At 38.5% G+C, this 16455-nt stretch overlaps 1 protein-coding gene across 6 annotated transcripts; it reads left to right on the forward strand.

The window, feature by feature from the left end:
• Window positions 1–1745: 1745 nt before the first annotated feature.
• Window positions 1746–13743, forward strand: LOC105046736 (uncharacterized). Of its 6 annotated transcripts, none has more exons than XM_029265043.2 (8): window positions 1746–1956; window positions 5477–5726; window positions 6249–6372; window positions 6764–7110; window positions 7238–9020; window positions 10335–10585; window positions 12286–12376; window positions 12857–13132. In XM_029265043.2, the coding sequence occupies exons 1-7, from the start codon at window positions 1871–1873 to the stop codon at window positions 12355–12357; spliced, it is 2913 nt and encodes a 970-aa protein (XP_029120876.1). In that variant the 5' UTR covers window positions 1746–1870; the 3' UTR covers window positions 12358–12376; window positions 12857–13132. The 6 variants fall into 6 exon arrangements, with proteins under 6 accessions (XP_029120876.1, XP_073115730.1, XP_010923728.1 ...); XM_010925425.3 differs by having other exon boundaries at window positions 1747–1956; window positions 10329–10585; XM_073259629.1 differs by lacking the exons at window positions 12286–12376; window positions 12857–13132 and adding an exon at window positions 13601–13743 and having other exon boundaries at window positions 10329–10585.
• The last annotated feature ends 2712 nt before the right edge of the window (window positions 13744–16455 follow it).

Genomic DNA, 16455 nt, shown 5'->3' on the forward strand with positions numbered 1-16455 from the left:
AAGGGAAGCCTTAGCCCTACCTTCAGAGATTGCTTATATAGGTAAAGCTCGATTGGAAGGCAATTGTTGGCTCTCTTCTCGGGCCTAGGCAACCTAGGCAAGAAGCTACAGAGAATGAAGTAGCTTATCTAGAACTTATCTAAGTACCTCTAGTCTAACATGCTCTCTTCAGTGCTATTTATAAGGGATCTCTTGCTAAGCTACTTCCAAGCTATCAGAAGACCGACTTGATTAATAACTCGAATTGGACGACCAACTCACAAATGAGTCACTCATCATGACCAATACAATTGGAAATAAGAAGAAAGCAAAGAAGAAGAAGGAGAAGGCCGATAAAGAGGAGTCATCAACCTGGAGGATGTTGAGTGACTTCAGATTAAGGACGCCTATGAGTTGGAGAGCCTAGATTGAGCAATATGTGACAAATCAAAGAACCAAGACTCACCAAATAAGGTGAAGTTGCTAATACTTGCCTCGTCATATAGAGTCTTAAGTAGCTTAGATCCAAAGATCCGATTGATTATCTGATCCAATGAGTCATCATGAGCCACCTTAGCATTCATGATTGGGTGATTATGCGGATCAGCCCCTAATGTCATCTCTAAAAGGCAAAATGATAGTATGGCAATCTGCTAAATATTTAATATTACTTTTACAAGTTTCTTGGTTGGATCAGATAGTTTCACCCAGGTCAAATTGACTCACCAACTGGGCGATTTGGCTACTTCATTCATCTGAGCTAAGGAAAGTAGCTTGAACTTGGAAGTAGGGTTAAGTAATATGGCTCATATTTGATACCCGTTTGATCGTAGCCTCTAGCTTGATGACCAATAACCGAGTTCATTATCATCAAGAATTTTTTACTATTGCATGGCAACACCTGGCATACATAATCAAAGTTGGATAGATCATATAGACAATTACAACTCGGTGCATTCATAAGGGTATATATATAAGTAAGGGTGTAACAATTCATTTAGGAATCTCAGAGTCAAATCATAATGACCTTTTGTCCTCCTCTCCATGTAACTAGTTCAGAGAATTTCAAGTATCAAATGTTTCTCATCGCACTCGTAGCTCGTCACTTGTAGTTTATATTTTTCATCTTTTTTTTTCTTATTCTACTTTACTAAATCTATGTTTGACTTAGACATCAGAAGATCCAATGATGGATAAGTTCCGACAATTTTTAATCATTTTTTTATTTTTAAGTTAAAATCCATACCATGCAGACCAATCTTGTCCGGGCCGATCAATTGCATAAACTAGTACTAACTCCGTTGGATCGGATTTCGGATGGCAACAGTATCAAAATATGTGGGGCATAAGAAGTTAAATACCTGAGTTTAACTTTTATCATTCACATAATTATTCAAAGGTGCCTTACCTGTAACCAAATTTACCTCTACGTTCGCGCTCTGTGAGCAGGCGTTACACCAATCCGGTGATCCGTGTTTCTCTCGGTTTCTATGCCGTGTGATCAAACTAATTATCCATCCGTCCCATCTAAAATCTATTAAATAAAACGAACTCATTAGTTACCAAAAAAAAAAAGGAAAGAAAACGAACCCATTTCCCCTTCGCGGGTCCTCGACGCCATGCTTGGACGGTTGTGATTGATTGGTCGACAAATGTCCCTCTGTTTGACGGTAGAGATGGCGAAGAGGTGCGCCCGTGGATTCGACCAAACCACTCCCGCATCTGCGAGCGGCGCTGTATTAAGTCACCCGAGAGGAGCTTGTATCAAAAAAAAAAAAAAAAAAAAAGTCCCCCAAGAGAAGCGTGCCGAGGGATTCGCTTTGCTTTTCCCCAATTCCGAGAGAGAGAGGGACAGCGAGGGAGCGAGAGAGGGAGCGAGAGAGAGCGCGGGATGCGAGAGGAGGTCATTAGCTCGGGGACGGTGGATCCCTTCGCGCTCGCTAGGTCTTCTTCTCCTCCTCCGACACCTGCCGCGAGGTAACACCATCTCCTTTCTCTTCTCTTTCTCGGTGGCGTTTCTTTTTGAGGTGACTTTCTTGATTCTTGTGAAATTACTGTTTGATCTATGCTGCTTCTGGCATCAATCTCGGGAGTCTGGCCCCAAGACGTTTCCATGGCAGGAGATCTTGGTTTTTGGCGTTTTCCAACCCCAAAACCCTAGAAGTGGAGGTAGGTAGGTCATATGTAGTTGGTACCGAGTGTTTCGTGTGTTTGGGTGTGATTGGTTCGACTTTTTGGAAGAAATTTTAGTTGATGGATTGAGAAGCCCGAGTTTGATTAACTTGAGCTAGGATGTGAGTGGCTTAATGGGAAGTGATTCAAATTTTGCGCGATACTTGAGATATTAACTGCAAAAAGTTTGTTTTTCTGGTAGTTACGGTTAATTTGGGTGGGGGAATCAGGGAGTAAGCATGTAGGAGCTATGCCGGTGGTGGGTAGGGGCTTCTACCATTTAATGATAATTTTTTTTTTTTTTTGATTGGAGATGTCAATACAATTTTACAGTGAACAGCTTCTTTAATGGAAATGCCAGATTTTAGGTCTTTCTTTATTTAGATTAAATGCATTTCTTATGAGAGCTCTTTCCAGGGAATGAGGTTTCTAAAGTGATATATTTAGTGAAAGCATTGTTATAGCTAGAATCTGATATGTCAACTAATCATTATTGATTTTCTTTGTGCGTGTAAGTTCTTAATGACAGCTGCGAAAAATTTAGGTTATGCTGCAAAGTATACGATTCCTAATGGTTGAGTAGACAAAGGTGGTTCCCTATAAAGTTACCAATGAGTTTATATTTTTATGTTGAGGGGCTTCTTAAGCTGTCCGTTTTTCTGCTTGCTTTACTTTTTAGCTGATACTTCTTGTCCTCTCTCTCTCTCTCTCTCTCTCTCTCTCTCTCTCTCTCTCTCTCTCTAAGATGCATTTTCTTGATAAAATGTAGGTTTGAACTTGCCCCATCTCTCTCTCTCTTGCAAATGCAAAAAGATAAATTTCATATCCTGCTATAATATATGTTGGGTGACAAAAATAACCTGTAGATCTGCTCTAACTTGTCAGTGGTCCAGCTATCAGATGAAGTTGCAAAAGCGAGCATTTTATTTATGTTGATGCATCAAATACCAGCTAGTTTGTGCTCATTGGATGGTCCCATTCCATGTGACCTTTAGTTATCGGAAATCTTGCTTGCTGCAGATTCCAAGCTACTGTAAGGCTACACTTTCATGTTTGTCGGGAAGGCTTAAGATTTCCTCTTTAACATAAACAGTCTGATGACATAAAAATTGATGGATGGTAAGCTATGAATGATATGACCCCACTGGAGCTTCTTTGACGATGTGGAGGAAGGTTCAAGAACTCATTTCGTTAGGAGTTCTGGTTTTGTCATTTTCGCTCCATGAATGAAAATAAGAATAGGATATGAAGGAATTAGCTTAAGAAGAAATTTAGACTTTATTTCCAGATCAGTACTTGGGGTAAGTTTAAACAGAGAATTAGGGAAAAGAATTGAAAGAGGGCTATTTTAGGTTCATAAGGTTAGTGGAGGTCTAAGGGGTGGAGTTCATGAATACGTCTTTCTGCTTATTGTCAGAATTGTATTCATACTCACAATAAATTAGAAACTGCGGACTGTGGAATATTTCATACTTTAGACTTCTTATGGTTGGATGTTTTAAGCTCAGATGTAACATTACTTGTGGCTTGAAATGTGAGTGAAAAAGAAAAAAAAAGAGGTTTGAAGGTGAAACAGGAAGGAGAACAATAAAGGGAAAAGTATTACTATAAATGCGGTAGTAGAAAAAAAGATGAAAAGTGTATCTGAATATCACTTCTTCAGACTCAAAATAATAAAAGTTTCTAGTGAAGCTAACCTGTCTGGATATGGCCTAATTATGCTGAACAGTTCAACATCTGCTTCAATCCCTTTAAACAATCTCGACATGGTAAAATTGAACTGTCAAATACATTGTGTAATAGTTCCAATTCATGAGTAAGTTAAAGAGAAGTCTGTGTGGGTGCCGCTTCTTAAAACTGAAACCTGTTTCTTGTTTGCTGTAAAAAACAAACAGAAATACATGCCATCAAGCTTTTGGGTCCATTTTGAATCTGAACTGATACTAATAAAGCTAGGACCTAGATTAAAACCTCATATTGGTGATGTCATCTAATATCTGCAGATGAAGGACTGTTCCAGTGTCGGGAGCAATATGATTCTTTGAGTTGTTTAGTAATTGCGGTCTAGTTCTCATCTTGTGTTGGTGGGAAGTGGGAGAATTTCTGAGCATTTGTTTCCATTGCCCTTTCGACATGTTTCGTGCTTGTTGGTTGTATTGTGGACTGGTTTATTGTTTATAGAGTAGTTCATAAAGACTAATGCAGATTGTAGAGCCAGGATTAAAAAAATATGAAATAGAAGCTACAGATAAGGGATTTTATGTCGTTTACCAAACTCGGGCAATCCATTTTCCATTAGGAATCAAATATGAAATAACCAATTGATTGAGTATTCATTTGTTTAAGAGTTGCAACTTTGTTAGAAAGGATAATCTAGTCTAAAAAGGATATTTCTGGATTTTTCCAGATGAAAATGTTGGATTAGAAGATTCACCTTAAAAATTTAATTGAATTTACTTTTGTTAATCCTGCATAAATCCATATTAGAAGGTACTAATTTTACTGCTTGTCCAAATTGCTCTATAAGGGCACCTTATTAACCCAAGAGAGTTGTTTACTCATCCTTATTAATACTAATTTAATATTAGGTTACTGAATTAAAGCTTTGACATGTTAACTGAAACGTAATATTAATCAATCTAGCAGTCCACTACAATGAGACAATTTCTTGACTCACCTTACTGTACAAATTGGACTCCTAAGTAAAGTTAGAGGACACATTTTCAAAAAGACTTGGGCATTCTATCTGACCTTCAACCAAAATATCTGATCTTTTGGTTGATCTGAAACTTGACTCCTTGAGTGTTGACAAAATGTGTAGTCGACTAAAGGATCTTTGTTCCCTATAAAGAGATGAGTTATTCATTACAAAGATTTAGGTCTCAACGGGATGTTCCGCGAGACACCGGGATGGGGTACTGTCCCATGTGTCGGGACAAAGCCGTCCAGCTAGCGTCTTAGCATTCTGATTAGGATCTCTTGGGACATCTTTTGTCCCAAGTATCGGGATGGGATGGGATGGTAGTGTATCCCGTTTCATGAAAAAATCGGGACAGTCCTGTCCTATGAGATTTGAAACCTTGGTTCATTATAAAATTGGTCATCTAATGCTTGAGTGGCATATTAAGAATGCCACTCTTATCAGGCTAGTTTGCTTCTTTTCTCTTTCCTTCTCTATGATACTGGAAGGAAAACCATTATCATGCAATAAAGGTTGATAGTTTTTAGATGTACTGTCTTTCTGTTTGAATTATATTTTCCGGGTACATGACTTATGACACTATTCTTCTAGCTCGCACTAAGCATGATACTTTTTATGCCTCAGCTCTGCTGGAGCATCCTCAGCTGCTGCTCCAACTAATGTAGCCAGCATAGATTGGCATGGTAGTGCACATGGTTCCAAAGCAGGTCCTCTGTCCTGTATTGGTTCCCAGCCCCTTCGGACTTCTTTGAGCACAAATGCTGGTGGCTCTGCTCTGGGCTCCTCACAACCTTCATGCAGACCATGGGAAAGGGGTGATCTACTTCGGCGCCTGTCCACATTCAATCCTTCAAATTGGTTTGCAAAACCAAATGTTAGTGCCAATATTGGCTTGATTTTTCAAATTTGTTTTCAATTTATATATGTAATCTGTTATTTCCTTCGTGAGTTTCCTTTTGTTAATCCATGTATTGATAATCCCTATTTTGATGTGAATTATGTATTTCTTAATATTTTTATATTAGATAGTATACATGCTTGCAAAGATGCCTGGACACTACTATGAGAAACAAGTTTTCTGATATATGATTATGTATGTGTACATGCTTGATGATGTGATTTTGTATTCAAATAAAGATGTATGCAATTGGTATTTAAATGGAAACATGTCTTTTGAACCAATCGTAGACCTTTTTTTTATATACACACTCATGTATACACATGCATGTGCACTCTTATCTTCAAATATGATATCACATGTCAGCATCTTCAGGTACAGTTTGTGCAACCAGATCCATATTTTATGTATATTCATGTCAGTATTCTTGTTATAAGCATGTTCTCTTTTTTTATTTTTCTGTATATGATGGCCGGCCTTCATATGTAACGCTTGCAGGCAGCCAGCTCATTGGCTTGTGCCCGAAGAGGTTGGATGAACACTGATATGGACAGAATTGAATGTGAATCATGTGGTGCACAGCTCACATTTACTACACTAGCATCCTGGACACGTTCTGAAGGTATGCTTGTGCCATGATGCTATATCTGTAGCATAATTTCCCCAGCTGCTTTTACCAGGCTGTGAAAGAAATGTGTGGTTTTAATTTATTGATCTAGTTAAACAGTTTCTGATTGCAAAGTTGTACTTTGACTAATTTATGAATCAAGAATTTTTAAGGCAGAACAGCTTGTTCAATATCTTTTTTTATTGTTGAATAGATATTTAGGATGCAGTTTGCTGTCTAACATTGTTGGTGCCTTGTCACTTCATAATAGGTCACATTTAGGACTGACCTCTTCATTCTTGCTATATTTAGCGTAAAGTTAATCATTTCTCCTCTATTTCTTCCTTGCCAGCCATTTCAGGCAGCCTTGCCACTTACTAATGCAGTCTTGCTGTGTTATTTATAGTTGATCATGCTGGGGAAGCATTTGCAGAACAGCTTGATGCAGGCCACAAAGTAACATGTCCTTGGAGAGGAAGTTGCTGTGCTGACAGCTTGGTGCAGTTCCCTCCAAGTCCTCCATCAGCACTTATTGGGGGCTATAAAGATCGCTGTGATGGGCTTCTGCAATTTCACTCCCTTCCCATAATAGCTTCATCTGCAATTGAGATGATGAGGTTCACAAGGAGAAATCAAATTGATCGTCTTCTATCACAACCCCATACATTTTTATCGGGGGAATTAGGCTGTAAAGCAGATAGCACGCCAGGATTAGAAATCTCCCGAGATGATGCCTTTTGTAGCCATTCTCATGTATGCAGTTCTACCGTTTCTTGATGTTTTGCAAGTTGCTATTATCATTCATTACTTCATTGCTTGATCTGGACTTGCGGTCATTTACTTGTTTCAATTTACTTCACTTTCATTTAATTTTGAGTAGGCGCAGAAGCTCATTAGCTTGTGTGGTTGGGAGCCTAGATGGCTTCCAAATGTTCAAGACTTTGAAGAGAATTCAGCTCAATCTGCTAGAAATGCATGCTCAGTTGGCCCAGCTGAAGATGAACTTCGTCATTGTCACTTACCTCGACTTAATAAGAATGCATTCTCGGTCTCAGCAAAGAAGGATACTGGAAAGAAGTTGAAATCTGCTAAAGAATCTTGGCGCAGCATGAGGTCTCCATTACTAGATTGCAGCTTATGTGGGGCTACTGTCAGAGTCTGGGATTTCTGCACTGTGCTTCGTCCTGCACGTTTTGGCCCCAATGCTGAAACTCCTGATCCGGGCAAAAAATTGGCATTGACACGTGGAGTTAGTGCAGCCAGTGCAATCAATGGTGGATGGGTTGCTGCTGAGGAAATGGAGAAGGGACAGATAGAGAGTCGTGATGAAGCAGCAACAACTGATGAGGGGAAATCACTATCAAATGCTGGTGTGGATTTGAATCTCACGATGGCCGGAGGGTTACCATCCATTCGGTCTGGCATGCCGGCAACATCTGGACATTTTGATGATGGCGGAATGGGAAGAGATCTAATGATTGGCCAGCCTACTGGAAGTGAGGTTGGTGACCGTGCAGCTTCATATGAGTCACGGGGTCCAAGCACTAGGAAACGCTGCCTGGAGGAAGGTGGAAGCACAGTTGACAGACCCCAGGACAGGATTCAACAGGCTGACAGCATAGAAGGGACTGTTATCGACCGCGATGGTGATGAAGTTGATGATGGCACACAGGATTCAGATGGCCCCATGAAACGTGCTCGTGGGTTCGATATTTTTAAAACTTACCATCCATCATGCAGGATAGATTCTTCTGGTGCTGGTCCTAGTCGTAATTTACTCTTTGATATAGATATAGATGTCAATAGAGTTGATTCGTTTAAAGAAGGGAGTGATGTAGCTGTGGGCCTCCCATCCACAAGGGATTCTGCTCGGGCATCCTCTGTTATTGCAATGGATACGAAATATCATAGCCCTGAGGAGGATTCTATGGAAAGTGTTGAGAATTATCCAGGAGATGCTGATGTTGTTCAATTTCCCTCTCCAAGCACACAGAGGAATCTTGACATGAATGATGCATTGGATTTAAATTACAGTAATCAAGCACAGCAAAGCACTTGTGTACAACCTGCTGCTGGAAGTATTGCCAGAGAAATGGGAGGCAGCAGTACAAATGAGGGAGAAGAAATTCTAAATGCAGAAACTGTCACAGCTTATGCTAGGGATAGGTTTAGTTTAGGAATTAGTGGAGGGAGTGTTGGTATGGGTGCGAGTCATGAAGCTGAAATCCATGGAGCTGATCTTTCTGTGCATAGAGCAGGTAGCGTTGTTGGTGATGCAGAACCGATCACCGAAATCACTGAGAATCTGGGACAGACTGGTGAATCAGCTCCAGGACCTGGACTAATGGATGAGTTTGTTCCAGAAGAAGCTGGTAGAGAGGATCCTGTGGGTGATAGTCAAGAAATGATGTTTCGATCAGTAGGAAGAGCTGATAGTGGTTCAAAAATTTATGGTTCAACCAAAGCTGATTCTGTTGAAAGTGGGGAGAAGATTAGCCATAACTTGGGTCAGGATAGCAGTGCTCATCCTTCACTTTCTTGTAATGCAATAATATATTCCAGTTATGAAGCATCCAAAGAGGAGGTAACTCAGACTGGCAAGGCTTCTGCCACTGATGATTTTGCACTCCAGGGATCAGAGTATGTTCCTGAAAATGGGACAGGTATCTTCGTCTGCTATTTGTCTTTCTCCCTAAACTTTTTAAACTTTCTGAAACTATCATGTAGGGATATTTTTAACATGTCTACTGAGATTGATATGTACATAATATTTCCTTGGATCGATGTCATAAGCAAGTTCTAGATGTTCAACTTGGATAAATATCATAAGCAAGTTCCAGCATGTGGATATCAGGATAAACACAAACATGTATGCACACATTAAGAAGGGGGAGAAAACATTGGAGATTTAACATGAATTCAAAAAGGTTTGGAAGGACAGTTTGTAAAATTAAGATCAATTAGGGATAAATATGGAAAATTGGAGTTGCTAAGCAATTGGGCTCTATTCTTTTACAGTAATATGCCATTAGAATGTTTTCCTCAAACAATGTTTTCCTTAAAAAACTAATGGCAATTTCTTTGAGAAAAATGACATTCCAATGGGCTCAGTTCCCTCTTTTTGAGATAATTAGATATGGTCAAATGTCCACAATTCCTTGACTGTTGATCCTAGTTTATGTTGATTGGATTTATCACTTTTAACATCATTAGATGTGCATGATTGCCCTATTGTCTCTGAACCATATGTATATGTTTGATGTTTATTTTCTTTTTCCCTTTTCCCATGTGGAGAGGGCTATACTGGTCATTTTATTAATGTGTTCCACTGCTGTCTTCATCTGCTATTCTGTATTTGTAAATTCCTAAGTATTCACGAAGGATTTAGATTTCATTTTGGTGTTATTATATTTGTACTGCTACTTAGTGTTATCATAATCATAAACCTTAATCGTGAAAGATTTGCCTTACCTGCCTGCCTTCTATTGTCATCTTCCCATCTTTATTTTCCAAGCGAAGGAACTGTTTCAAGTATCGTGACACAAAAACATCACTGTTTTTATGTAACTCAGGAATTACCATAAGACTGGCTATAAATGAGTTGTGGCTAATGCTAGAAAAACTCTCATAGATACTCTTGTTTAACTGCAGAGAGTTTAGTTCTCTACATCATATAAGAAATATCTACAAATTTTTATATGTATTATCAATGCATTTATTAGATTTTTTTTGGATAGTCTTGAGTCAATTAAGGTGGTGCTTGCATGTGAAGCCATCTTTGTGCTTTCTATCATATCTACTTTTCACATCTTGCAAGAATCTGTGCCTTTTTAGGTAGATGTGCTGGTCCAATATTATTGAAAGAGACAATAGCGGTTTTTTCTTGGTTAGTCGTCACCTTTTTTACGCATGATAATTGACTTTGTCATCTGATCATAGTGCTTGTAAATATCCTGCTATTCGTTTTGTAGGAACAGCAGATGGAGAAAATGATTATGAAGCAGAAGCTGGAGAATTTGATCCAATTAAGCATCACAACAGATATTGTCCCTGGGTAAATGGAAATGTTGCAGCTGCTGGTTGTGAAATTGACAGTGGTTCAAGTTCCAGCAGTGCTCTAGCTCTTTGTGGATGGCAGCTTACACTGGACGCCCTAGATACTTTTCAATCACTTGGGCATGTTCCTAATCAAACAATGCAGTCCGAATCTGCAGCTTCTCTGTATAAGGTAAATTCTGACTATCTGTTTAGTTGTTGTTCCCTGAAAGACTTTATATTTTAAGGATCTGTTGGCTTTGCAGCCATTTGTTAATTTTTTTTAAATTGAAACATGGTGATTCTTTTATTTCACTAATTTAGTGTATAAAATGCATGCATGCAACAATCTTGGAGAACACTTTCTTGCTTGTCAAGCTGATGTTAGGAAACACTTGCTGTAACTTTTTTCCACTTGTATGCACCTGGTATAACGAGTCTGTTTATACTGTATGGTACATACTGCTGTTTCGTTCTCCTGGTCCCTGTTGGTTTGTCTTGGTTTGACATGAACTGATAAGACGCTTCTCACTTTTTTTGGCAGTTTGAGCTTACTTTGGCCTCCTTTTAGGTGTCTAATCTTCTTTTGGAAGCCTGATCATAGGGTCAAACAAGTTCGTGATGCAAAGTCATTGTTCTACATGAATAGAAGTGTGAAAATCATCTTTCCATCCTTAATGCATTTATCTACATTTTCGAAAAAATATGTAGTTGTCGATTTTTATGTGTTAATGTTATTAGAAACTATAAAGAAGGTTCCATAACAAAAAAAAATTAATTTAATAAGTGCATATGAATATCAGAAAGGAAAACAACCATTTGAAAAAATTATTATATTCTATCAAAAAATATTATATAATGTGTTATTTTGTCTTTTACTTCATTAATGGTTGACAACTAAAGTTTCATATGAATAAGATTTATTCATTTGGTATATTCATATTTTAATTATTCTTGTGTAGGTATCTTAAGTGTGAAATTATACTTATGTTCATTTTTTTTTCTAGTCTTATTTGTTAGCATTCAGTATTTTAAGTATCTTAAATCTATTATTTGTTGTCAACACAGCATGGTTTTGTTTCATGGTGTTAGTTAAAATGTTGCTTTACACATGAAACAGCGTGTATATTTGATGATTGATGGTGCTAGGATCTCATGGAATTGCTTTTAATGTATTGTTCATTGCATAAAACAAACTTTAGTCTTGTTAGGAAAAAGTTAGAAGTGGTGTAAATTAGGAAAATAACCTTCAGGTAATGTACCCATGAATGCCAAAGCGATGCCAAGCATTAGATTGCATGCTAGGGTGTGCCATTTTTCATCATGGCACCATAAACAATATTTACTGTGTCAACCATGACTATCATGTGTTAGGCATGCAGTACCTTTCTTCTAGCTACATACAAAATCTTTTTCGAGACATCTGTCTGATTTTCGCACTGATCATGTGGTCAATGTCTCAGTTGTCAGTCATTGTTTCTTCATGTTGGCAGTATCATTTTTTGTTTCTGTTTTACTGTTATAGGTATCTGTAGCTTTTCCTGGTAGCACCATTTCTATGAAGACAAGCTAGTTGGAGTAAGGATTAGTTTTACATTTTACTGAAGAAGGATTGGAAACCAGTATTCTGTATAAAAGTATCCTAGATTTGGTAAGGAGCCAGATGAAACAGATGTAGGTACTTAAAAATTTAGTTTGTCCCCCAGCACATTGCCTTAGTATTAGGTATCATGAACGATTTTTGTTGTAACTTTTGGTGATCCTATAATCACAAATTGACATAATTGATTCCATCATCATCTTTTTTTTTTTTTTTTTTCTAAATATATTTTTGAAGAGCATTTGGTAGATTTTTGCTCATTACTCTTCATATGAGCATTTCCATGGGAACAGGATGATCATGTGACTCCGAGCCAGAAACTTTTGACACGCCATTCTGCGAGTAAAGGCCAGGGAAAACACTGATTGAGACAACTAAGTACTGGTATGTGTGTATGTTTAGATCTTCTTTACCTAAAAATTACGTGATCAGCTCTTGCTTAGATTGATAAACAAAGTGACTTGTTGGAAGATGTTCCCATTTCATTCTTACAAGAATCCTTTCATTACCCAGTTCCAATCAGCCAAGTGACTAAAACTAATTATTTATCCCTTAAAAAACATAGTTAACTGCAGTTATTCTAAGATGTAATTTGATATAATTTTCTGTATACAGTCTCAGATTCCTTGGTCAGAAACTTGTGTTTTCGGATATGTGAACCACATACCAAATACCATGCACAGGTTCACATATCCTAAAACACACACTATCGGTGTCATCCAAAATTTTATCGTGATCAGATGTATGGTCGGTTTTCTATTTAATGAGCTCTTCGAGCATGCATTATGTGCACAGCTGTTATGGAACTGACTGTATGAGGAAGAAATGATGGGTTGGATTACTAACTGCTTATGGTCCAACCAGGTTTGTCCGCTGGGTATCCGCAAGAAGTAGAGGCACAGCATGTGACTGTACGCAGAAGGGGAAGAAAGCACCACATTTTTTTTTTTCCTATCTATTTTCTTTCTTATGTTGAGAGAGTCAAGACATGATAAGATGCTTTTTAGAAGGTAAACTGACTATATTGTGTATTCTTAATGAGACACTCCCTGTATCCTTCCAGGGCTGTGACTAACATACATGGGATGGTGCTCTGAACCAGTTCAATCTAGAGGCCAAGGCCAACAGATATTCCTTATATATCCTAAGTTATCTTGTGGAGAATCTAATGCATTTCTCTTCTTGTTGCTTCAATTCCAATTTCAGAAGTATATGATCAATTTCTGCATTTCCAATGTTGCCATCTATTTGCATGCTGATGAATCCAATGGACCATACCATGTAAATTGTTGGAGTTTTATCTTGAGGATCACCGGAGAATCTGCGGTGGAAGTTATGGAGATCACAGAAGCGCGCGCGCGCACAGACGTACATATACATATATAGTTTTCCTTGTCGGAGAATCTGCGGTAGAAGTTATGGAGATCTCACACACACACACATGCACACGCACAGAGAAAGAGAGAGAGAGAGAGACACACACACAGACATATGTAGTTTTTCTTGTCTTCAAAAAGGGTTTTCAGGTGTTCTTCTTCAGAAAATAGCTGCTACTGTGTTGTTATCTGTGACATTTGTGTGATTTATTTAGATGCATGCTCGTGTCAGGTGTTACCCTGTTATTCCGATGATATCTTACGGCTGCGATGAGCTTCAGCAGGGTGCCACGAGTGCCAAGTCCTAAGGGATTAGATCCTCCTGCCACCTCCAGAAACACGGTACATGGTGCTCCATCCATTCCTCCAATCTCCGGTGCTCCCACTACGACATGCCAGTCCCCTGTACTCTGATGCCTCGCTGCTTCTTGTCTTCAAGTTTCTCTTATCCCGTGATCTAATAACGGGAGGGTCATCAACAAGTGCCATAGGCTGCTAGCTTCGGATGTCCAAGTGTCCGGGACCAACTCGAGTCTACCCTCGTCTATCCCCGGAAGCGGATGCACTTGCCTAGCAGGATCCGGTCCTGCTGGTCTCCCGCGTCGAGAAGACCTTCGCCCCCCTAGCTGCAGTATTTGATGGGGCTGGGGCCTCTCCAGTGAAAAGGCTCAAAAGATGATCTTGAGATGCCAGGGTTAATTCAGTTTCAGCATTGAGAACTTAAAACCCAAGTATGGGTATTTTGTTAGGAAGATTGGGGGGCACACTGGAGGAGCTGAAGGAATTCCCTCAGTTCCCTTTGGCTAGGCGTCAGGAGATGATGTCAGGAGTTGAAAGCAGCTGACAGGATCCTGTTCTTTTGAATCTACTGGTTCTTTCCCTAATCCGTATTCACTGGTTTTACCAGGACATCTAAAAGGCGGTGACGTGCTGGGTGGAAGCGGGCGTTCTCTCTATAGTGGCTATGGTATGGTCGCTATGCTCGACAGGTTGGAAGATCTGGATGAAGCTTCCACACCCTCCCCAAAACTTGGGAAATCCTTGCTTTTCTTTGTGATCGTCTGGTTTTGTATATGAAATGATTTCAACATCCACCGATAACAACGTCGCAGTACCTATTCACCCAAAATATTAGATTATACAAACCGTAATTTCATTTAAAGACTAGCTGATAAACAAATCATCTACGCCAGATAGGGGACGGCCTAGATGTCAATAGATAACCAGCATTATCCTTCTTGAAAGTTGGCTGTTTAGTGGTGTTTATGGGTTTTGATTGCTCCATCCATGATGGCACAAGCCATAAAGCGGCCAGCAGCTTAATGAATCCATTAGGCTGGCAGGTCCCTGCAGAATTGTTGTCGGATAAAAATGCTGCAGTCACTAGACTATTCAGGATTTGCATTATTAGGTACAAACTCCTTTATGGTTGTTCAGTGTAATCTAACAGATATGTTTGAAAGAAAATAATGAAAATGAAAAATTTTTAAAATGGTTGGAAACTAGCAATCAAGAGGGGAAGGATGACTCGACACACCAAATCTAGGTATTGCAGTCAAATATATTAGAATTGCCCGAGAAATTTTTACCAGTACATATATGAGGCAACTAGAATCGCAGTAGCTGCCAACAACGGGAGAAGGCACTTGCACGAGCAGCTTCCTTTCAGACCCTGGTTAAAAACAGGCTGGCTCTTTTGCACCTTCTGCATCCATCAAGCAAAGATAGACAACCAAAGATTATGTAAATTATTTTGTTAGGTTATTTCCAAACAAACTGAAAAATTATTTACCTAGATGATCTTAGAGTTCATAAATACTTTGAATTCACCTTTTTTTTTTTTTTTGTGTGTGTGTGAGCGTGACCCATCATAGATGACACCAAGGAGGCATTTAGTATGAGGTGATCCATCCAAAATCAAAAGTGATGTGGGTGGAAGTGATTAAATCAACGTGTTTGGTTGCACCATGGTGATCCTACGTGATGGTAATTTCAAATCACTCTCACTCCTCAAATCACCGTCCAACATAGTGATAGAAAATCTACTCTTGAGAATAGGTATCCAATATTACTCCATCACGATGATCTTATATTAAAATATGTTAATTTCCGTATGTATGGGGTGAGTAGTTGAGGCATTTTCTCTACACGGAAGAGAAGGAACACGCATGGATACTTGGGGCATCATCTTCATAGGAGAAAAGAAAATCCTTTATTCTCTCATCGTGCTAATTAGAAAGAGGCAAAATCTATTTGGTTTTGTTTTAAAATTTTCTCTATCTCAATCCTCAATCCCAACTCCCCAACAAGTTGTCAGGAGTCTTTTTAGTATTATATGGTCGGTGATCTTGAATTTTCATAGCATACCAAACAAATAGCTTGTACATACCTGAAGATCTTAAATCATTGTACTATGGCGAACCAAATATAGTGATCTTAGATCACTAGAGATGAGATCACCCCACGATTTGAATCACTAGTGATCTTAGATTATCGTGGTGATCCAAGTTGGATCATCAAATGCCCCACAAGTTTTTCAACCCTAAGCCCTTTGAATGTAGTTGAGTTTCTAGTCGATGGACAACTCAATGTCATGCCCCGAACCCAGCATCTGGATCGGACAAGTGATGATCGCACACTCCTTAAGACAAAATCCTAAAGAATATACAAGGCTTGTCTTTACATTCAAAAATATTATATCAAATCATACTTAAACAATGGTAGTGAAAGTAGATCACTAATTTTATTAATTCAAATAAAATATAATTAACCAATATCTCATCATAATCAAGATTAATATTTTATTTAAAAATAAACTAAGCAAATATCCTCTAAGATTTTATGTTCCTCACTGCTTAGTCCCAAGCCCCATAAAATCTTTTGGATTTGAAAAAAAATAAAAATGAGGGGATAAGTTTACAAGCTCAATAAGTTACTAATATCTCTGAGGAATCAAACATAATTAATTTTTAAAATATAATAATTTAATAGTAATATATAATAACATAATTTTTCTTCGAAATATGCCATGCATATCAGTAAAAATCTAAAAATCCTCTCAGTCCTGAGTAACTATAGTTATAATTA

The sequence above is a fragment of the Elaeis guineensis genome, chromosome 6, assembly GCF_000442705.2.
Source record: "Elaeis guineensis isolate ETL-2024a chromosome 6, EG11, whole genome shotgun sequence".
Classification (NCBI taxonomy): Eukaryota; Viridiplantae; Streptophyta; class Magnoliopsida; order Arecales; family Arecaceae; genus Elaeis; species Elaeis guineensis.

Bases quoted from the DNA above. Each gene is read 5' to 3' on its own strand.
- LOC105046736 (XM_010925425.3), top strand. From the start codon at position 1,871: ATGCGAGAGGAGGTCATTAGCTCGGGGACGGTGGATCCCTTCGCGCTC. The intron at 9,021-10,328 runs GTATCTTCGTCT...TTCGTTTTGTAG, and splicing joins TGTTCCTGAAAATGGGACAG to GAACAGCAGATGGAGAAAAT. The intron at 10,586-12,285 runs GTAAATTCTGAC...CCATGGGAACAG, and splicing joins CTGCAGCTTCTCTGTATAAG to GATGATCATGTGACTCCGAG.